At 45.1% G+C, this 24263-nt stretch overlaps 1 protein-coding gene across 5 annotated transcripts in view; it reads right to left on the bottom strand.

The window, feature by feature from the left end:
* The window catches only part of ena (ENAH actin regulator enabled), a 126083-nt gene that overhangs the window by 7063 nt on the left and 94757 nt on the right, over positions 1 to 24263 (bottom strand). For all 5 annotated transcript variants that reach the window (XM_075698922.1, XM_075698921.1, XM_075698919.1 and 2 more), the window contains exons 4-10: positions 22521 to 22641; positions 18835 to 18875; positions 16010 to 16419; positions 12925 to 13037; positions 11874 to 11904; positions 7847 to 7962; positions 2623 to 2762 (exon numbers count right to left, since the gene is read on the bottom strand). In XM_075698922.1, the coding sequence (XP_075555037.1) occupies positions 2623 to 2762; positions 7847 to 7962; positions 11874 to 11904; positions 12925 to 13037; positions 16010 to 16419; positions 18835 to 18875; positions 22521 to 22641 (972 nt within the window). The remainder of the gene's footprint in view (positions 1 to 2622; positions 2763 to 7846; positions 7963 to 11873; positions 11905 to 12924; positions 13038 to 16009; positions 16420 to 18834; positions 18876 to 22520; positions 22642 to 24263) is intronic.

Below are 24263 nucleotides of genomic sequence, written 5' to 3'. Positions count from 1 at the left end.
TTTTACAAGACCCAAGTGCAAGCGCGGCTTTGGATGTGAACAAGGAGACTATTCACGTCACCGACAGCAGACGTGGTGGTCAAGTGGTTTCATAAACAATATAAGACTGCGTCATCAGCCTGGTGTGGTTGTTGAAAGGCCAAACAATTACATACCATGACCTCCATTTCAAATTGTGCCAAAGTGGCCCTCACAATTTCTCTTCTTTTGGAGACAACTCTTCCCTCTTATCCCTTTAATGGACTCTAGTTTCGGCAGCAAGGTCATAACGTATGTGTAAGCATCGGGGTGTCTGGTACCACAAGACCACCACATCAGGTTTCAGTGATGTGAATATTTCAGTCTCCCACGTCCAAAGCCGCGATGCGATTGGTGCGTGTTTTGAACTCGTCGTCTTAACCTTTTCGGCATCACTGACGTACCGGTATGTTTGCGCATTTCTGTCCTGCCACGTTCCTTTATACGTTTCTTTTGTGAGATAGGAATGTGAGGATGACACAAGGAAAGCATTTGCCATTATCAGTGTCATGTTTTTTCATTTCTTCCCAACCAGAAATAAGTAATAATATTTGGGGTTTTACGTGCCAAAACCACTTTGATTATGAGGCACGCCGTAGTGGAGGACTCCGGAAATTTTGACCACCTGGGGTTCTTTAACGTGCACCTAAATCTAAGCACACGGGTGTTTTCTCATTTCGCCCCCATCGAAATGCGGCCGCCGTGGCCAGGATTCGATCCCGCGACCTCGTGCTCAGCAGCCCAACACCATAGCCACTGAGCAACCACGGCGGGTCAACCAGAAATAAGAAATAAATCGTTGTGTTCATTTTATAATATCAGAGCAAAAAACCTGAACGCTGGGGGTACGCCATTTCCAAAGAGATCAGACACTGAAAGGGTTTGTGGCTACGCAAAATGGCGCCTTGGCGGGGCAGAACACTCCGAGCTATCTTCGTGAAGATTGCAGCTAATAAAAGTTCAGATGTAGTTTGAGACGTGTGCTGCTCGCTCGCCTTGCTCTACCGAGAAGCGCGTACCAACAGGTAAAATGTAACTTTACTTTTTGCGCTCTCAAGAAATCAAGGCTCCACAGCATAATTAATGGTTCAACAGCTATCCATTAACGAAATAAAAATGACACAATACATATCTGACAGCACTCCTTTTTCCAAACTCTTTCCCTATCACGCCCATTTGGCATCGTTAGCCCACTAACGATGGTTTCAAACGACATTTTCGAAACCTTCTGCGCCACTCAAGGGCACGCTGTGCCATCTGATGTATAGTAGGAGAGTTATTAGTTTCTTATGGAGTTTCTTTCTTTCCCTACTTGGCGGCAATCTTTGAATGGGCTCCGAAGCTATGTGCACGCTTTACGGAGTTGAAAGAGAAAACAGCTGCCTCCGGAAGCGGCGTGCGTGTTGCGAAACATCGCAGATCTTGACATTCCGCGGTGTCTGTGCCGATGTTATTCGTGGCTCAAGAAGCGACGAGGCAGAGGATGCTGCCTTTTCATTTCACTTTGATTCTGAGAGCGACGACGACCAAAACCGACCCGGAACTTGAGGATGCACTGCTAGTTCCTCGTGCTCTTGCACCAACTGAAGCCATTCGGCGCTAGCCAGCTAGCACGGAGACATACCGAAATGGCAGGAAATGTTGCGACAGCAAAACGCAGGAGAAGAGAAGAGTTTACTTCAAGACTTGCAACGTTCCCCTGTTTCACACTGAGCTACTGCTCGGCTGCATGGCACGGCCAACTCTAGGGCTTCCAGTAAAGGTTTTGTAGCGCAAGTAGTTTTCGAGTAAAAATCTCGATTTCTTCGCAGATAGTAGCTATTAGACAGCGAAACATTTTCGGTATTTCAAAAATTATTTTAGCATTTCTTTCTTTTTATATACAACCGTATCTTTAAAAGATTTGTTCAATTTTATTCTACAATCTAGTTTTTGGCAAGTTATATTTTTATGACATAAATCTCATTAATGAAATATGTTGGAAAGTTGTAGCATAACCATTTAAAAACAATCATCATGCTACATCATAAAAGTTCTACACGGTAGACTTCCATTGGTTCGACTTTGATAGGATAATGACAGAATTTATCTAATTATCTGGCTGGTTAAATTAAAAACGAGGCAGAATAAAACGCCCAAACAAATTGCTGCTTCATACTGCAGTACACATGGGCATGCACATTTTGCTTAAAATGTTTGGAAAAAGATACTGTGCTGTTCTTTCCGAAATTTGGGAGAAATATCATATTTTGGAGACTACATCATTCAGTGCAGCACTCAGTGCGGCACAGCTAATTGCTTGGTTTTTAAGAAAACAATCCGAAGTTGCCTTTATACATAGAGATGCAAACTCCTGCCGCAGCGTCGCTAGCATAAGCTTGTGTTGCCGCCTGCTGGCAGCTGCAGAAAGTAGGTGTTGAGGGACGGCAGAGAATTAGGTGGTGGCATGAAATTAGGAACTTTGCAGCTGTAGAATGGCATCACCTGGTGCAAAACAGGGATAATTGTAGATTGATGGGAGATGCATTTGTCCTGCAGTGAACACGATGATGAGAATGATGATCATGATGATGATGAAACGCACTCAGGCAGCACAACACTCACCCTCAATGATGTCCTGCTTCATCTTGCTGACCTCACGGCGGATCTCGGACATGATCTCCTGTTTGAGCTTGTCCATGTCGAGCACGTCCACGCCGTTCACCTTCATGACGTCCGTGTCACCCAGCGACCCAATGCGCTGCCTGAAAATAAGGACGATGGCCAGTGGTGAAGCGACAAGGTGAAGCTTGGGCCGGCGCACTCACTCATGCTCACTTCACACCAGTTTCACAAACGTGAGACAGAGTGCGAGTGAGTGACAAAAGGTGCGAGTATGAACATGGGTGCTTGCGGGGAATGAGTGCGATCGTCAGTGTGAGTAGTATCAATGGAAGCTGGCGACGGTGAGTGTAAGTACAGCCAAACCCACTTATAACAATACCGCTTTTAACAATATATCGGATATAGCAATGGACAGCCGCGGCACCGTCACCTTTGCAGTGTGCTCTATGGTAAAATAAACCGCTTATAACAATGCTATCATACTAGATTGTCGGTTATAACAATTAAATGTAGTCATTTGGAGCCAACCCTCACAGAAAAAAAAAACGCGCAAACACAGCGACCACGCCGGCCAAACTACTCCCCCAAAAGCGCGCGCGTGTATGCAGAGCCGCCCGCACAGGGGCGGCGAAAAGCTCACGTGACGATGCATGCGAGGAGAATGGGGCGAGCAGGAGATGCAGGAGAAAAGACGGACGCTTTCCTCTGGGCAGAGTAGGAGAGGGAAGGAAGGCATTTCTTTTGTTGCTTTTGTATCGGCGCGCGGGGAGCAGTCCATTCTGAGGGTGTGCCGCTCGTTGAAAACGCGTCACGGCAGTTGAGTGTGGGCTGCCCCATCGTTCCCATTCTCCTTGGTTCCTGCTTCACCAGTTGCACGTGTTCCGAAGGCAGCGTACAGTGTCAAAGCACGTGCGTTGCCAGCGAGGTTTTCGTCATCTGCCATCACCGGCCTTGGTCCTACTGGTTCTGCAAGCCCATCGGATCCCCCCCAGAGTTCAACGATGGAGGATTCTCCTTCAGGAAGCGCGGCCAGCGTGGCTCAACTGGATCAACTGCCGCAGAAGAGAAAGCTAGCGGCAATATCTTTGGGAACGAAGCGAAACATTTTGAGAGAGCACAGAGGTGGTGAAAAAGTGTGCAACTTAGTACGCAAGTATGGCCTGACACAGCCGACAATTTCAACCATTATCCGCAATGCGCTCAAGATGACTGAAAACGAATGTGCTGGCCATGCTATGGAGGACGGCCGGAAAAGGATTCGGCATGGTGCCTACAAAGACGTGGAGGAGGCACTGTATCAGTGGTTCCTTAGCGCACGTGCTATGAACTTGCCAATTAGTGGCCCGATTTTGGCAGAGAAGGCGAAGCACTTTGCGTATCTCCTTCAAAATACCGATTTCCAGCCTGGTGGTGGCTGGACTCAGCGGTTCAAGGAGAGGCACGGAATCGTCTACAAGGCAGTCGTGGGCGAGGCAGGGTCGCTCGATGTCGACGCTAGACTGAAGTGGTTAGATGAAACACTGCCGTACATCCGCGAAGCATATGCGGACCGGGACTTGTACAATGGTGACGAGACCGGGCTATTCTTCCAAATGCTTCCATCGAAGACACATGCACTCAAAGGCGATCCCTGTAAGGGTGGCAAGCAGAGCAAATTACGGGTGACTGTTTTCCTTTGCGCGAATATGGACGACAGCGACAAGTGTCCCGCCTTTGTAATGGGAAAATCTATGAATCCCCGCTGTTTCTGTGGTGCTGCGAGGATTCCAGTTCATTACCGTCATAAAAAAGCGTGGATGACGCGTGAACTTTTCCGTGAGTGGCTGAGCGAGTTCGATCAGCGGATGCAGCACGAAGGCAGGAAGGTGGCGTTGGTCCTTGATAACTGTACAGCACACCAGACTGCCCAGAAGCTGTCGCATGTGAAAATTTTTTTCCTGCCGCCGAACACGAGTGCAGGCTTGCAGCCCATGGACGCAGGCGTGATTGCATGCTTCAAGGCATTATATCGCCGACGTGTGTTGAGCAGGCTTGCTCTTAACCTGGACATTGCTGTGCGTGAATGCCGACCCGCTCCAGACTTCGCTTCTGATGGCTGTCCAATTCATTTTTGGGGCATGGGCAGAAGTCAGCTCCTCCACCGTCATGAATTGCTTCCAAAAAGCGGACTTTGCCGGGGATATCAGTGATGCGGAGTATCGCGAAGCTACTGCCGATGGAGCCATTACAGAACTTTGGTCTACGGTGCATGGTGATGACGGCGACACGGAGGGGCTTCAAGAATTCTTGCACGCCGACGATGCAGTCGCGACAAATGAAGAATTGACTGACGAGGCGATCGTTGCAGCAGTCACCGGCGCGGAAGACGATGACAGCAGCGACGACGAAGATGAACCAGAACCTGTACAAGTTGTGTCTCAACAGGAGGCCTCAAGAATGATCGATTCCCTGCGGGACTTCATTTTTGCAAAAAACCTTTCGCTCGGACATGTTCAACATTTGGATGCCCTCCAGAAAGACATCGGCAAGATTGCCGCGAAGCAGTCGAAACTCGCCGATTACGGGTTTGTTTCAGCAAAGAAGTGAGAAGTGCAAGCTATTTTGCCCTCATTAAATGCTCTTAGGTATTCATGTTTTCTTTGTTTTTTTTTTGGGGGGGGGGGGGGCGCTAAGGGATTTTCAAGCTGAGAGGCAGCCGCGGCAACCTTCTCGTATCTTTTACAAGGCCCCTTTCGGGACCACCAGAACGATGCCTCGGCGGAGCTGGCATGTCACTTGCCGTCTGTGACCCCTCTTTGCAGTTGTTATGCTTTTTTTCGTGCAACCCGTTTATAACAATTATCGGTTATAACAATGAAATTTTCATGGCACTTGAACATGTTTAAGTGGACTCGACTGTAGATGCGAGTACAAACGTGTGTAAATGTCGGCGGGTGTGAGTGTATGCTAAATATCAAGGCGTGGACACAGTGGACAGTGGCAACCCTTGCCTTGAGTTAAATCAATCAATCAATCTTTACTTTCATTCTTTCAATGACACAGAAAGGACTGTGACAAAAAGCTGTTTTTCAAAACAGCTTGACTAGGCCACAGCCTTTAATCGTTATTCAGCATCAAGAGATGTTCAGAGTCGCAAAGAGGCCACCAGCATTGCAGAAGTGCAGTACAGTCAAGCGCCATCATAATGCTGCCACGTCTGACACGACAATGCCTTTGTTAATATTCATAATAAGCATCTATTCATTACATGCTGATATTGGCGAGAAATATTCTAAATTTAATCCGTAATATCCAATAAGTTAATATATTCATGTTTGCTAAATATCAAGGTTTCACAGTGCACTTTCTGTGCACTTTCTGAATAGGTGCATGAGTCGGTCGTTCTTGCTACTACAATTGCACGAGAAATCTAAAGTGGCACATGGGAACAACGTGAAAGACTTGAATCTGCAATGTAAGGTTGCTTGTTATTTTTGCATAATTGCATTCACAGTTAAGTAGGATGTCAGACTATGCTTCAACGAGCTTTTACTTTCTGCAAAGGCGATTTCAGTGAAATAATGTGTTCACAGCAGAGCTGGGCAATTGATCAATTAACCTTCCAATGAACTGATGAACACTTTAATTATTCATTTCAGTTCACATGAGAAAAATCGGGCAAGGGACAACACCGATGCCTCCTTTTCGCTTGCTTAACAGCGAGGAAAGGAATGACTTACTGAGTCACGATGCTCCAACTACGACAGCACAACTAAGACAGCGCTTTCTCAGGAGAAAAAGCCATCCATTCAGACTGCACTTCAAGACGACTGGACAAATGAACAAGTGAACCCTACAACAGCCTCTAAATGAAGGCTAACAATACGTATGAAAAAAAGAAAAAAAAATATTGCGCAGCAACCACTGCTGATAATTGTCAGTGTAAGCGAAAGCCTGAACGAACGAAAGAACCAGGAAGCGAATGAATGAACATTTTCCTTGCCAGGCGTTCCACAAAGCTTACATGCGACAGTCCCTCCTTCCCGCCCCTCAGCAGTGCAAAGACACGCATGCTTTGCCTTGGCACCTTTGTATCGCAAGTGCCAAGGTGCCAAGGTGCCAGCTACTGACCACCGGCCGCCACCAACCACGAAAATGGGTAAAAGAGGTGAAGAAAGCTATTTGCCTATAAAAAAAAAGCTCGAGGTATTTTACGCGCCAAAACTGTAATCTGATTGTGAGGCACACACTAGCGGGCACTCCGGATTGACTTAGGCCACCTGGCGTTCTTTAACGTGCACCTATATCTAAATACACGAGCCTATTTTGCATTTTGCCCCCATCGAAATGCAGCCACCGTGGCTGGGATTTCATCCCACGATCTCGTGCTTGGCAGCCCAACACCAAAGCCACTGGCACACCACAACGAGTGTATGTATGAAATAAGTACCATCACTGCAGCTGGAATTATGATTGTGTCTGAGGGAGTTTGACATGCTTGATATAAGTTCACTCAAGCAATTGTTGATGTGATGATAACTCCACGAAGACCAACATCGCCGAGTTTGATACCTCAAACTTGACACAAAGCCCGTTGTGGCACTTTCAATACGCTGTAGTGTTGTATACTATCAGTTGTGGGCAGTTCAGCAAACCAATTACTTATTAATTTCTATACTAATTACTATACTAATTCCCTGTTATTCAACTAACGTTTCAATGCTTTTTTTTTTTGTGCATATGCACTCACCACGACCGGAAACAAAACTTAGCAAGTTCTTCTAGTTTTCCCTGATGTGGAAGGGTGCGTGTGGGCTTTTTGGGGTTAAAGGCAAATGTTGATTGAAATACTTACGTGCAAAAAAAAAAAGTACTTTTCATTTTTCAGCTTAAGCATGGAAATCCACAAATCTGATCAACAGACACCCATTTCCAGTTCTGTGCCCATTGCCCCACAAATGATATGAGCCCCTTTATTCCATTGCAAAGTTTAATTAACACTGCGCGATGACGCCGATGTACGATGCTGTTGTCACTGCTGTATGTGTCGAGAGCATCAAAATGTAATTTTTAAATAAATTTTAGGTTAAGCAAGAGATTGAGAGCATAACGGATGTCCCACGCAAGTGCAACGAGGGTGGGTGCAAACATTAATTGACGACCCGATATACGAACTGGACAGAAGCAGCGCGAAGCAAGGGCTACAACATATTCAGCAAACTGAAAACGAGAGCAGCCAACTGACCCGCGACCCGACTTTGGTGACTCGGCACCGCTGGCAGCCACCTTGCTGGGGCTGTTGCCATTGGTCGAACCCTGCTTGTCCCATGTCCTCCGAGAATCTGTCGACGACTCAGCCTCCTGGAAAAAAAAAAAGAAGACAGATGCCACATGGTAGCGTTGAGTTCCTGTTTTTCCTTGTTGTTATTCCATGTTACATGTGAGCTCGATTTATCCCAATAAACCTTAGCTGTGCATAGTGCTTCCAGGGAGTTGAAAACTAAATGTTTTCCATTCTGATTTCAGTTTCGTTCCACTAAATCAAGTTCCATCCCGGTGCTACTCCGGAACGAAAAAAAATGAGATTCATAGCAGTTCATAACGGTTTTGGTTCGCATGTAAAAATTTTCGAAACACTGTAATAAAAACACAGTATTTATTTTTCTCAATAAGTGAATTAGGAATTCTGAGATCATGCTCAGTGCCTCGAGTCAAGGACTGAGCACAATCTCGGAAGGAGCCTGTCATTGAGAGTACTCGCTAAAATGCGAGACCACTGTTCCGATAAAACAAACTTAAACGAACGTAAATGAATGGTAAAACTTCGGTAACAAAACGTTGGACCTGTAGAAAATGAAACGATGAGCTCTTGAGCCCACAAACTCCAGGTTTTGCTATGATGCCGACCTGCACCGAGCGGCAACCTTAGATTAGTGGGGCGCTCAACCGGCCGTTGCTTGCACTATTCGTGGTTGAGGTACTCCTGAGATACGTGCCAATTCTGACGTTACCCGATGGCGGTTGCTTCGGATTGCCGACCTTCCCCTAGAACCGAAAACCGATCGAAAATATTCTGATTACACTCCCAAACAAACAAAAAAAATAAATAATGTTTCAGTTACGTTTTCCTTCTGGTTAAAAAATATGGTTTTGTTTTGTTTTTAGTTTCTGTTTTCATTCCCTTCTGACACACTGAGCAATTCGTCCATGTGCTTCTTTCGCCTTATGTTATATGTCTGTCCTGCTACAGTACATCACTCATAATAAGGTGGATATGATGTCAGTCCATGACTTGCATGCAGCATGTTGGTGGCCGTCCCGATTGTAATTGCTGCCTTTAACAATATGTAAAAACACCTTGGAAGTGCAGCTGCACGCAGCCTACAGCATGCACGTGAAGCATTGAGCAGGTGAGTCACGTTTGTGCCGGCCCCAGTCAGAGTTCTGCATCAATTTTGGCGAGCTGTAATGTCGGCGCTTTTTCAAGTTTCAATAGGAAAAGCACAGATTTTTGTAAGTTCCTTGCGATGACCCATTCGAATTTCGCAAACGTTCTGCAACGAGCCTTTCCTGAAGTGACGCTATCGCTACGACTAGCTTTTATACAATGCAAAATTTCATTGCAGTCGCACTTTAAGGAAAATGAAGCTTCAAAGCTGTCGGCTAGTCTGACACAGTGGCAGTAAAATGAAACATCCACGCTACAAGCGAACGTGCATGCTGGTACGCGGCTTTAGTTGTAACAAATACTAGCCAAGTTTGTTTTTTTTCCACACAAATCGATCGTGATTCACTCATAATGTTTCTTGTTTCACAAAATGAATGTTTCATACCAAAACACTTTCCACTATTTGTGCCATAACTATTACTCGAGACTTGACAAATGTATCGCATTTATTTGAAGATAAGGCGAGGTTTTTTGCCAAAATCCTTACATTTGAAGCCCTGCCTCCCCCCCCCCACTTTATATGGGAGGCTAATAGATTCAGTTATTGTTTCAATATGGCAGCCGCAGCAGCTCCCCATTTCCAGTGATCCAGATTTTAGACAGCAGCATAAATTGTAGCAACTAATAAACCTTGGCAGGTGAGGCAGTACCTTTACGTTGCGCTGCCATGAAGTCGAAGCTTAGGCAAAATTTGCATATAACTCGCATTAATTATTCCAAGGACTTCCGATTATTCACTATTTCGAAAAATTCCTACCGAGTCTGCTACTCTATACAGCCTTATATTAGCGTGCATAGTTGCATAACATTTTAGCGCTGGCGAACAAGGACAGAGGGGAGATGTAGGCAGCATAATATGCTGTTGCCTTTATCCTTGCTGCCAGTGCTAAAATGTTATGCAAGCTTATATACCAACATGCCCAACATACAGAAGTGCATGCTTAAGTTCATTTTCTCTGGTCTTCCAAGTATACCCTCACCTTATAATCATGACCGCCTTATAATCGAATAATTACGGGACTCTGACTAACCTACCAATCAGTCAATAATTTATCATTTACAACTGTACTAGTCTTTGGTACTGCCTGAAACAACAATCAGGACAATAGAACAGCACGCAGGATCACAAACTATGTGAGAATTTCACTCAACTTGATCATTCAATAGTAATAATAATAAAAAAAGAAAGACAGCAGGCAGACGTGCCAGCCCGGTTTGCCTACCTCAATTTCGAAGAAACTCTGAAAATTCAGAACAACATGCGCGCAGGGCATGTTACAATTTATTTAAAAGAAATACTAAGAGAAAACAGTTGTATCTTTAAGACCCATTTAACGGCAATGTGCTTACAACTAGGCATCTCGAAAATGCTGCTATATCTTGATTCACTTATACATAGCAGGCGATGCTACACAAGCTACAGACCTCTCAATCAAATTCATGACCCCCCAAACTAGAGTCAAATATGAAAGTTGCAACTATGTGTCGATGTAACGTGAAGTCTCGCGCTTTTATGTCACAAACTACGATATATTTATTATGTGAAAGGCATTGCACCTTTGAATCTATTTACCACCAAGTGTGCAGAGCGACACGTTTGTGGGACCAGCGGTTGCATGTTGCGCATGTGTGTAGAACATAGCGCATCACGTACTGCAAGCGCAAAAGTATGCTAACAATGCATGATTTGCCATGACATGACATCCACAAGTTGTAGCTGCGATAATAAACAAAGTAGCCTTTCCGTAGAAAGTGTTGCATATTGAATACAACCGCACGATGAAATGTGCGGAATGAGAGTTTTTATGAAGGCACTACTTGAGCAGTTTTCATGGTGTTGCCTGCTAAGCACGAAACGAAGTATGGCAGCGGACGATCATGATGACAAACATCAATCACTGGCCTGAGCATCGCAAGAACTGGCACAAGAAAAGACAAAATGAAGCCTTCGAACTCTGTAAAGTCATTATGCGAAGGCTTGACATGACAAGTCCCAGTAAATTTTCTCGCAAGTAAAGACACTCCCAGATATGCGAAAGATGTTTCCAACTCCACGCCTCACCGACACCACTAATGTCAAACTATGGGCACGGATTTCAAGGAACGAAAGTTTAGCCGTAATTTTTCTCCTCTAAGGACCAACTTTCCTTAATTGGCGAAATGTGAGGTAATATAGTGCTTCTCTTTATTGACCCTTTAAAGTTACGGTGAAAGACACTCCAAAACAAACTTAAACCGAATCAGATGTACTGTATCTACTCTGTTCTAACATACCCTCGGTCTTAAAGCGCAACTCGATTTTGATTTTTGCAGTTAGAATAAATGCAAAATGCAGTACCCTCGATTCTTCCCTCACTAGATTTTCAAGGTAAAATAGAGAGAGCGATTTGTTTGCAATTGGAAAAGGAAATGTGCTATGTCCGAGCCACAGCGGACCCGGCATCACTCGTCACTCTCTGAGGCTGCCTTATCAGTAAACTGCTCACAGTATGCCATCTTCAACTCTTTCCTTGACATTTCAGACTCCGCATTTCCGACATGGACATTACTTATAACAGATTTCCTTTTGTACTCAATTTCGTGCCAGTGACATTCAGTGACGCTTTCTCGAAAACGGCGCACCGTCAGAATCGGGTAAACACGGTAATTTAACACCCAAAGACACACAGAGGCTAAAACAGACGCTGCAGCGAAGAGCATTGGCACTTCTTTAAGAGGCGACAATGCAGCTAGCTCTAGATGCTTTTGTGTCTGAAGATAATTGCATCTTCAAGCTGACTAAAGCCAGCACAGAGGAATGTCACGAGACCTCAAAAGCCCATACCTGACTTTGGCTGTTTTCCGCTTGTGCTCGTCTGTGAGTCGGCAAATCGCAGGGATGGTGGAGAAAAAAAGAAAGAAGACAAAAGTGGCACAAAATATATTAGAGTGTGGACGCATGCTTCAGGAGAGAAAACAACCTCTCCACTATTTTTTTTCTTCCTAGCCATAACTAGCTTACAACGAGATGTTCTATACCATGATCTGGGCACAAATCAGGTAAAATTTGCAATGTTTGTGGTGCCTGCTGCCAAGCAAATAATTTTACACACTAAAGGAGATTGGTAATGTTAAGCAATTAGGCCAGGCAATTAATAAGCCCCATCAAAAATTAGCCCAGTGTGAATCATTGCACACGCATGCACGCACGTACACCCCAAAAAAAGAACACCAAAAGAATGAAAACAGAAGAACCTTTCACATGGCAACACTGCTGTGGTGTTTTGACATTGTGCTCATTCATTTTCTTTTGAGCTTTCGCTTTGGTATTTTTCATTTTGCTTCTTAGACTCTCTAATGTAGGTGTCTACACATGACCTCATTACAGCAACGCATACATGGGCAACAACTGAGTGAAAATAAACAGTTGGTAGTTTGCACTCAGTCCTCTCTGTCTGGTATGTCCCTTTGTGGTTGTCAATTGTACTCAGCATGCAAGGTGAACACAGACACATACACTGCAACTCTTTTCTCTAAACACACATGGCGTACATTAACAAATTTTGGCGTGCAAGTCCAATCGGAGAGAAGTGCCTTTAGGTGTGTGCAACATGTTTCAGTCCTCTTAGTTTCCGAATGCTTCCGATTGCTTCCGAGTGTTTCTGATTTCAAAGCGTTACAATGCCAGTAATGCTAGGGGACACCGACACGAGATAAAGGCGACACAGCAATGCATTCATCATGTCCCCAAGAACTGGCACGTAATCGTGTCAGACCAACAGGCTAAACAAAATGCGTTTGAAGTGCTAATTTGGCATGTGCGACTGTACACGTAGCACTTGAAGGATACAACAGACAACAACAGGCTCTGCAAAGAACAGTGAAGTACTGCCCACCTCTTGGCCAGGGTGCCCCTCATCTCATCTATCATGCTTGCCATGCCCATCATGGGCACTCCACCACTGCCGCTCCCCTGCGACTTCTTCAGCGTGTCTGTGCCTTCGTATATCTGTGGGGGGGGGGAGAAAAAAATGTGACGGTTGAGCAAAAATGGGGGGAGTAGATGTGGTGGTATGCTAGTGCATTCTTTTTACATGCGGTACTATATGGGTGCCAAAGAAAACACGAATGTCGGAGTGCATGTATGAAGCATAACCAAAGCTACAGCACACGCTGCTGGCCAGTCGTCACCGGAAACAAACGCCCATCCGGTTTGCCCCCAAGATTGCGACATGCTTGCCATCCTGAGATAGCTTTGCTTCTGTTTTCTTGCTTTCGAAATAAAAATCAAAGAAAAGTGATGCTAAACTGTCGCAGTAGGGCAAGCATCCCTCAAGCTTGCAGTCAATACCCTCTTCCAAAGTCTGCACAATTAAAGTGTGTGGAACTCCAGCACTTTAACTGAACCTACTATGCACTGTAACCATTCTCAACGCTGGTAAATACAAGACCATGTCATCCAAACAACCGCAGTACACAGGGAGAGTTAGATCAAGATGCACCAAACAATCCTAAGTAAGCCTCACCAACAATGCCAAAATCTCAATGCCTAAAAGGTCTTTTACTGCCTGTACGGTGTTCAAAAACAGGCCAAGATGTCGACAGGATATGCTTCGCAGCATACTTACTCAGCTTGTTCAATTAGCATGTACTTACGATGGGGCACCAGAGGCCAGTCCGCACCTGACAATAGGTGCAAGGTAATCTTTCAGAAAGAAGCTGGTGCTTTCAGAACAACACAATGTGCAGAAGGAGGCAACCCGAGTCTTTCCCACAAGTAACATTTAATTGCTTGGCTAGCTCTTTGCGATTGTGCACTAACAAAGCTGGCACAGTTTCGTAGCTGGAGAGGACTCGATCCTGAACTGCTATAAAAAAATGCATCATCCTGAAGATGTTATAGCTACACAGCATTCAAACATTAAGTCGAAAGAGACTGTGCCGTGTAGGCACTTCAGCAGATCGCGTCAAACCAGTGGTCCCAGTAATCTAGAAACCAAACAACCTAAAATGCCCCAATGAAAAGCCAAAACATCATTACTCATCACATGCACAACACCGATTCCGTAAAAAAGACACACTTAAAATATTATATGTCTACTTTGCTCAGGCAAAAGGCCTACCTATACCATACACACTACTAAACATATCGTATTGCTGCTGGATTACCAATGCCAAAGGCAAGATATAATGCACCAGGCCAAGGCAAAGAATGCTTGGCATTAAAAGGAGTACCGACATCACATTTCCAACGTTTCATATTTTTGTGCGAGTTAGAATGAAAGCACAAACCCTCTGAATCCTAAAAAAAAATACTGGAAAGTGTCGAGGCATCCTAAATAATTTACTATGGCACTCGTTTCCACGAACTAGTTTCAGTTTTGGTACCCAGAAAGTGGAGGCACCATGACATCACAGTTCATAATCTCGCTCCATTCCTGTGATCACTATAGCTACCACATGCGAGTGCAGAAAAAAGAGCGGACGCAACTCTCTTGTTTACCTTTTTGCTTTTTACCAACATCATGCCTAGCCTTAATGCTACATGGTACTGGCAAATTTCGTCCTTTGTCATGATGTCATGATAATGTTGATGACGCCAGGTCTGGCACATTGAGACTAGTGTCAAAATGAAATATCTTTCAACTGTTTGTCAAATTCCAAATCAGCTAAGTGTCATTCGTTTGAGTACGTGAAATGTACGGTAGTGGTGCTACAACTTGAAAAAGAAGAAACAGTGTCCTTGAACCGCTATTGTGCCTCCACTACTATTTTTGATAAATAATATTAGTAATAACTGACTAAAGATGGCCAAATTCAACTGCAAGATCCTTCATGAAAAGCAATCTATAGAACACTTGAAGTGCTCACTTAAACAAAAACTCAAGCACTATAAAAGAAAATAAGAACTAGTAGAAAAGAAATTATGGGAAATTACATGCCAAGATCTCTACCATGTGGATATGAGGCATTCAGGATTAATTTCAGCCACCTGGGGTTCTTCTCTAATGTGCACCCAATGCACAATGCACGAACATTTTTGCATTTTGCACGCATCAAAATGTGGCCACAACCGAGACCTCGTGCACATAAATGCAATGCCATAGTCACTGAACTGCCACGGTGGATAAAAATGTGCAGAGTCTATGAAGAAATGAACGTTGAATGAAAACTGAAGGCCAACTGCAATAAAATTTTGGACCATGCAAAAAGCCTAGTTTAGTTAAGACTGTGTAGACATAGGCCAGCCACCATACAACACGACATTAGAAATATGAGCGGGAGGGTCAGAAAATGCTAGCATAAATGGCCATTTTAATGCCAAAACTGGGGGAAAAAAATGACAACATAGAAATGCCATCACCACTGCTCGCAGGGAGCAACACTTGACTTAATGCACGGCACTTCAAAGTGACCTCCGAGATAAGCCCAGATCATAGGGATGCTTGCTGTTGAGAGCGCTTGATATTTGCAATCTTGATTTGGCTCCTCTCCGTCGGTCTAGTCGGTGAAGGGCAAAGTCTCTCCGCACCACGCAGCATGACTAGAAGTACTAGAACAACCACACATTCTGAACGGCCTCTGTGGGCGACGTAGCTCCAAGTGCTTGGCATCGCAAACTAACCCAAGTGCCCAGCATCTGCGGCTGTCGGTGGAACGCTGAAAAACCTCGGAGGCAGCATGTTGGGATTCACGTCATAGTGACAAACCCCAGGTGTACACATCCTCTGCTTAGGGGGCTGTTTAAAGGCTGCTAACAAGAAAACTATACAATTATGAGCCCAGATGCTTTGCAAAGATTCGGTCAGTGGTATATGCTGCTCATTTATAACAAATTTAGTCAAAACAAAATTTCTTTGCAGTTGGCCTTTAAGAGTACCTTCGACGAGCCGAGATCGTTCCTGGCAATTTCTGCCAGAAACCACTAACCAACCCAGCTCCTCCATGGCAGGGAAAGGGCTACAATTCTTCGGGACACACCTTGTTGGAGGTCTTCTTGAGCTTCGCATTTGCCAGTGCTGTGGCTAGGGACAGGGGCGATGAGTCGTCATCTCGGCCCTGGCCGCCGCCGGGAGGAGGCGGAGGTGGGGGAGGGGGTGGGGCACTTCCGGAGGCCACGCCTGCCGACGGAGGTGGTGCCGGAGCAGGCGGGGGCCCACTGGCCACCACGCTGCTCGCTGCCACACTCATGCCCGATGTGCCGCCCGGTGGCGGAGGAGGAGGCGCGCCTCCGTTGGTTCCTGGCGCAGAGGATGTCCGGTGGTGCCCCATGACTGCATTGGCTTGAGGTTGCTGTGGCAGCTGAGGCGGGGCCTGTGGAAAGGGCGGAGCCTGGGGCGGAGCCTGAGGCGGGCCACTAGCGGGAGTGGCCGGGTGGCTAGAACTGCCCACTGCGAGACACACAGCAGATGTATAGTCGTAAGTTGCGCCTCGATATAGCTCACACACGTATAACAAATTATTGGTTATTGACATGCGTGCTTGCTTATACTTTTCCTGGAGACTGCATTTGACCCACTAACAACTTAAGAGTTATGGCTTAGTGCAAGGTGCGCCTGCATGATTTGGAACTTACTCAAATGTAATCGTTTATTCTATATATGTTGTGTATGTTCTAGCCAAACTGTGTGTAATCAGACTGTATAGGCAACACGAATGTAGTAGTACTTTCAGGAAGGCATGTGGGCACAGCGATTACATTGGAACCTACAACAAGTCGTGTATAAGAGCTGACGCACTTGACCCGCAGATCACATCTCGCCGATCGCCGACTGCGCTCGCCGCTATCGTTGTTCCTTGCGTGTCACTTCCTCCTGTGGGACAAGGTTCGCCCACTAAAGAGTCAGTTTTGCGATTCACAGTTCTCGATACTCTGTTCTTCTCCGTCACTACAACGTGACAATGTAACGAAGCAAATCAACGTTTATCAGCTATGCCAGCATGCATAGGTCAACATGCTCACTCAAGAGTACACCGACTCAGACTCCCTCCACACTCGTTCTATAGGCGTGAGAGAGAGCATTAGTGAGGGCGAAGGGCGTGAATGGGAGCAAGTGCCGGTGAGTGGCTGCCAGTGAGTTTTAATGGAAGCGACTATGAATGTGAGTGAGTGTTGGCAAGTATGAGCGGGTGCTGCCGGAAAGTGTGAGTGAATACATATATAGCAAAAATATTGGCGAGTGAGTATCGGCTTATCCTGCCAATCTATGTCAGCATGTAGCCAACGTACGTATGCTTATGACTGGTATCAGATATAACAAAGGTATTTTTGTGCCGGATGTGACTTTGTTATAGTGACGTCTGATTGCATTGGATACAAATTGTTAACGAAACAGGAAATTCCAAGGATAAACAACGAGTGTGACCACGTAATGTGCTATACATTAATTCCATGAAAAGCAGCAGATGTCTTCATGTAGAAGTTATTCTAAGCATAGCGACTATAGAGAACACTGTGAAGATGTAATAAAAGAAACACACTCAAATGGTAACCATGAACTATGAATTGAACATTAAAACGCAACATAACACATTTGAGGAATGGCAGTGAATGTATCTTGTAAACATGTAACAAAAAGAAAAAAATACTACAAATTATAACAAAACTAATACAGTAAATTAAAGCATTAAACTTAAAACTCAGGGTTGCAAAAAAAACATTTACGCAATTTAATTGCATATACATGTTTGAGATAAACGATTGTCGTATATTGAAATGATTGTGAAATGTTTCTAATTCCTAAACGAAGTAAAATATAAAGGTTGCATCGAATCCGTCTGGCAAAAAAGCAAAGGAGTATTTACATTACATGGTACATATACCGATACCGTTAACAGAATGTCAGAATGACTGAAAAGCTCCTAAATGAGAAAAAAATACTGAAAGATCACATCTGGTGCACCATGACCCCCCCCCCCCCCCCCCCCAATGACAGAAATTAAAAAAATAAAGGCACCGCATTTGCCACCAGATTCACGTAGTAAAGTGCTGTGCTTATTGGAGGAGCTAAGTGTAATACATACCACAGCACCGCCTGCACCTCATCTTAAAGGCATCCAGACATGGCAAGGTTGGCCAAACAATACATTGCTTTGCCTAGATCGAAACCACTTTGTAGGCCGACTAAGGCAAGCCAGGCTTGTACAGTGACTGTAAGCCATTGTGCAGGAGTGACCTCCTCCATGCATTCACTCGTGAACTAGCGCAAAACCACAGTTCTCTTGCGGCAGAATTGTTCAAAAGTATTCAAAAGCACCGGTCTTTTTCCCTGCGGACTGCAACAACTGGTGCGGCTCACCGTCGGGAGAGGACCAAGCACACATCTTCCACATTACGTGTACGGTGCTTTACCAATTATGCTACCATGGAAGCTATTCTCCTGTCCATGTTCTTTTGTATGTGTACAAGATTAGCCCTGGTAGTGTTAGTCAGCGCCACTCATGACCATGGCACCGGATGTGGGACATCCTTTTAACCGCCGGCATCGTGTAGTACGTGAGCATAGGAGCAGGCAAGCGGCCAATGAACCCTCGTATGCTGCCTCATGGCACCGAGGCTGCCTGAGTCGAGGCCCTCACTATGCAATGAGCAAGAAGGCGAGTTAAGATGGGACGAGATGAGATGACGAGCACGCATGATTGCGTAACTCAGATGCGCACAAAAACATGACCTAACAAACATGTATGTTGAAGAAAAAAATGTTACTTGAAAGTTATGGGCATGTGTAAAAGCACAAGTTTACCGCTTTCACCCGTGAGGAATGCATTCAGTAGGAGCAGCGGAATCGAGTAGTAGCCGTACTCACCTGCGTTTGTTGCCATGTAATGGACCGGTTGCTGATTTTGCCTGCATGGAAAACAGAGGTATGCGACTTAAAATAAATTAAAATTCTGGAGTTTCATGTGCCAAAACCCACAATATGATTATGAGGAATGGTGCAGTGAGAGACAACGGGTTAGTTTTGCCCACCTGGAGCCCTTTAATGATCACCTAAATCTAGTAAGCACATGTGAGTTTTTGCATGTCACTCCCTTCAAAATGTGGCCGCCACGGCTGGGACTGGACCCGCGAACTCGAGCTTGGTAACGCAACATTATAGCCATTGGGCTACTATGATGGGTGGGAAGTATAGGCCGGATGGCATCATCATTACTCCATTAAGTAACAAACTCATAACTAATTTGTAAGCAGGCATTGGATCTGTAACTAACCTTGGCTGATCAGGGCAGTTTTGGAGCTATAAAAGGTTGCTGACCTAAGTTCATTGAAGTCATGCCCTATCAAGTGGTATCAGGTGCTTATGATGGATTCAGCAACTTCAAACAGTGCATTTTGCTCACCAATGAGGTTACAGGTAACAGGTTGCCTGTCACCTGGCAGGATAATATCGAACGAAGCAGTTGCCAAGCAGCGAACACGACAATATGCGACACCTACCAGTGAGCTTCCCTACATATCTCGTTTAACCTAACCAAGATGACCGACCGTGGGCTGCACAGCCAGACCTCAATATAACAACCACAGATATAACGAAGTAAATACAAACCGTTCATTGCCGATATAGGTGCGCAGAGATTGCATGCTTATAACAAACAAAGATAAAGATATTCAACAAAGATAACTGTTATTCAACATGAATTCAAGAAATATTTAGCGAGAGAAGCTGTTAATTTTCTTCTAGACACTTCCAATGGAATGTTAGACTGCAGGCGACCTCATAGCATCGAGGCTCACGGCATGATTGACGGTGAAATCTGGCTGCCATAACTACAGCAGAGTCGAGACTGTCACTGCGGTCTTTGTCATGCTGTCAACCAGTGCTCCTTATGTGTACCGTAGCTCACGGGTGGATATGAAAGGACAGTGGCGGCACGGCTACATGTGTTCGTTGTGAAGTAACACAGTGGTCGTCAGGGACACCTAAATTCCTTTGTTGTACGGGCAAATGCACTATACTAGTCTTTGCTGAAGAGGCGTCCAAAATACGCACGAAAGATAGGAATTCATTTGGGACCTAGAGAATTCTTTACTGTACAGGTCATTTCGTTGTAAAGATGTTCGTTGTAAAGGTACTTGACTGTATTGGGCACAGTGAAATCTCATTACTACAAACCCCACAATAATGAATTTCTCAAATTTACGAATATTTTAAAAATCTCCGCCAGATTGCCTATATTTTCAATGTAAAAATATTTAAGAACTGCGAATTTCATTACAGCACATATTTCAGAATAGCACACATAGTTTATTTTCCATTTTATAACCGAGGAACATCAGTATTACGAATTTGGCTAAAAGCAACAGCACCATAACTCTCACGTGAAACAGAAACTGTGTGTGCAGTAGCTATCATCATCACCATGTTGCTGTAGCTATCATCACCACCATGTCGCATGCCAACTGCTTCACCAAGAACTTCATGACAAAGGTTTGGTGATGTTCGCGTGAGATCCAACGTTGAATGCAGCTAGCGACGGCGCCAAGAAGAAGCGAAATCAGTTTTCGCTGCAGGACAAATTGGACGTATTACAGGAAACCGATGCAGGTAAAAAGCAAATCGACGGGTGCACACAGCATGGCATTGCCCCATCGACTGTCGCGACCATTTTGAAAGACCGAGACAAGATTATCAAGCTTCACCAGGAATCACAACTCACTCCTACGAGGAAACGGTTGGGACTGGGAGACTTTCAAAATGTGGACCAAGCTGTTCTCACATCGTTCAAAGATGCTAGACTGCAGAACATTCCCGTGTCTGGCCTAACACTCCAAGAAAAAGCCCACGAATTTTCCAATGCACTTGTAGTAACTGGGTTCGGCGCCAGTGCGGGTTGGCTTTTTCGTTTCCACCAAAAGAACAGAATAACTTGGCAGGTAGTCCCGGGCGAGGAAATTGCTGCTGACAGAGAAGGCGCAGATTCTTGGCGCAATGATCGCTTCCTAGAGGTGGCTGAATCGTACTCTGAAGATGATATTTTCAACATGGATGAGACCACGTGTTTTTCTCAGCTCCTGCCAGACCAGACTGTGCACCTCAAAGGGCAGCAGAGCAAAGGATGGAAGAAGTCGCATCTTCGTGTGACAGTCCTGCTCTGCTGCAATGCAAAAGGCATGAAGAAAATTAAACCGCTTGTCATCGGCAAGTACGCGAAGCCTCGCTGCATGAAAAACATCATGTCGTTACTGTACGACTACCGTGCCAACAAAAGAGCCTTGTGGACCAGAAAACTCTTTTCCGAGTGGCACATTGAACTCGACGACCAAATGAGGAGGGATGACCGAAGAATTCTACTGGTTGTCGACAACTGCTCTGCTCACACTGTGAATGTTCGCTTGACGCACGTTTGCTTGGAGTTTCTGCCGCTAAACAACACGTCCTTGCTGCAACCCCTAGACCAGAGCATTATAGAGAGAGTGAAAGCAGAATTTCCTAAGTGCCTTGTGCAGCGGTTGATTATCAACCTCCGCCTAAACCAGCTGACTGCAATCAACATTTGTCAGGCAGTGGAAATGCTCACAGCAGTTTGGTGGAACTTGAAGGCACCGACGATTAGCAACTGCTGGCAAAAAGCAGGGCTTGTCAAAGTGCCTGTACAGGTTGAAGATGACCTAGAGGTGACCGACGACAACCCAGGAGATCTGTGAACCGAGGATGCGGAACTGCTGCCTACTGTCTCTTCCTTCAACGACTACGTGGAGAGCGACAGCGTAGCACTAATGGTGGTGAACCTGACAAGCGAAGAGATTGTTAACTGTGTTCGTAACGTCTCCAGTAACGATGACGACTCGAAGGAAGACGACTGTGGGTCACCGAACACAGAAGATGAGAACAAAGTCCGCACTTTCATCGCTCAGCGCAATGATGTACCCAATGAGGCATTGCGCAAAGTGGAAGCTGTAGACGCATTCCTAATCGGTCGTGCGTCCTGCATGCACCAGAAGAAAATCACCGATTTCTTCAAATAAAGCAGCTTTGAAGTGTGTGAAACATTCTTATTCGAGAGTATGCTTGTCTGCACACGCGTCTACTGCCAAGGTACGTCATTTTCATTCCTAGGTTTGTCCACTGGCTTATAACCGAAAGTTTTTCATCCCAACAATATTTCGAAACAAAGAACAATTTTCGGAGGTCCCACATGATTTGTTTATACTAAGATTTGACTATAATGAAGGTATTTGCATGTCAGATCTGGCTTCCGTTATAGCGTGGATCAACTGTAATTGCAAATAAGGTGTCGACATGCAGGCTGGCAACATCATTCTTGCCACCGTTCATTTCATGCACCCTCCAGACTTTCACAACTTGGTCACATTTTCAGCAGTGCTACTAGCAAGAGCACTGCCATCTTGGTTATGGCAGGTTCGCTATGTGGCAAAGCCAGCTTACAGAATTTTGCATGTCATCCCCTTTACAAGCTGCACAGTTTCCGACCTTTCCCAAGAATGCGCTCGGAGACTTGATGCGGAATCGCGGTGCAAGACTGGACGTACCAGTTTCGTTGGTGATCTGTATCTTCTTGCTGTGCAACGGTGCCAATGGTCTGATAGATGGGCTGTGATGCATGCTGAGGCACCGGAGGTGGTGCTGGCTGTACCCTTGGCCCTGTTGAACCTACACATGTTGATGAATGCAAAGGATTAATAAACAGCAATCAACATGATGAGAAGCAACCCAACTTGTCCGACAGTGGCAAACTGCTTTTGCAGTTGACTAATGGGTAATGGAAAGAAGAATGATAGGTGTAACGTTAAGGGATAAGAAAAGGGCAGATTGGGTGAGGGAACAAACGCGAGTTAATGACATCTTAGTTGAAATCAAGAAAAAGAAATGGGCATGGGCAGGACATGTAATGAGGAGGGAAGATAACTGATGGTCATTAAGGGTTACGGACTGGATTCCAAGGGAAGGGAAGCGTAGCAGGGGGTGGCAGAAAGTTAGGTGGACGGATGAGATTAAGAAGTTTGCAGGGGCAACATGGCCACAATTAGCACATGACCGGGGTAGTTGGAGAAGTATGGGAGAGGCCTCTGCCCTGCAGTGGGCATAACCAGGCTGCTGCTGATGATGATAATGATGAATGGGTACACTTTAAAATTTTAAAATATTCAAAATTATGCCTCAGCCACAGTATCTTCACTGTGATTTGACACTGCTCAATCTATAAGAAACTAGGTGAATAAAAACTTTTTTTGTCTTTCTCGACAGAGTAGCAATAAGAAGCTTTGCTTGAATGGCAGACACAGAAAGGCATTGTGAACAGTTGTCTGCTATCTGGTTGCACCCCACCAGAATACTTGCGTGCATCAATTACACTGAGAGACATTTGAACGCACTTGATTCAGAGAAGCATTAACATCGACAGTTAGTTAAATAAAATTGTTAGCTTTCATGTGCCAAAACCCCTACCCAAGTATGAAGCAAAATGTAGTGGGGAAATTCTGACCACTGTGGGTTCCCTATGTACAGCTCAATTTAAGTGCACGAGTGTTCTTGAATTTTTTCCTATCGAAATGTGGCTGCCACAGCTGGGATCGAAGTCATGACCTTGTGCTCAGCAGCCCAACGCCATAACCACTGAGGTACCAAGGCAGGCAAGAGCATCGTGCACATAATGCAAAGACGTGGGTTCATATGCCACCTGCGGCACATTTTTGTTTCATCCACAGGCATAGCTCTTTATTTAAAATTTATACATTTCAATAAAATAAACAAGTAATTTCCCCTATGTTTTTCCTGTTGTCACTGTATGTTGACATTATGTGTTTGTGACTTACAAAAACTGGGTCCCTTGGATCCCTTTCTTCTTTCCTTTCATAGCAAGTTGTCTTGTTTCCAGCAGCATTGATGCCTTCAGGTAGCATACGAGGGCTTATTGGCCAATTGCTTTCTCCCAAGTTCATGTATCACGTGACGCCTTGAGGCAGAAAGGATCACTTACACCTAAGGCTGTAAGTGGTGGTACTGGCTAACACTGCCTGGGGTTATCTCTAGTACACATACATAAATTCCCAAGAAATTGGATGAGAAAACGTCACTGCGGTAGCTCGTTGGTAAGAGCATTGTATGAGTGATGCGAGGATGTGGGTTTGTATCCCACCTGCAGCCAGTTGTTCTCTTGTGCACTTTCATTTTTCATTTAGTTAACATTTCAACATTGAGGGTGTCTACCAAGTTGACATTTCCAAATTCCCCGAGTTTTTCAGGTTTTCCCCTGAGCGAAACAAAACTGTTTT

Source organism: Dermacentor variabilis, chromosome 7, assembly GCF_050947875.1.
Source record: "Dermacentor variabilis isolate Ectoservices chromosome 7, ASM5094787v1, whole genome shotgun sequence".
NCBI lineage: Eukaryota > Metazoa > Arthropoda > Arachnida > Ixodida > Ixodidae > Dermacentor > Dermacentor variabilis.
The sequence above is the reverse complement of the archived record's forward strand: the minus strand, read 5'-3'. Positions and strand labels throughout refer to the sequence as shown.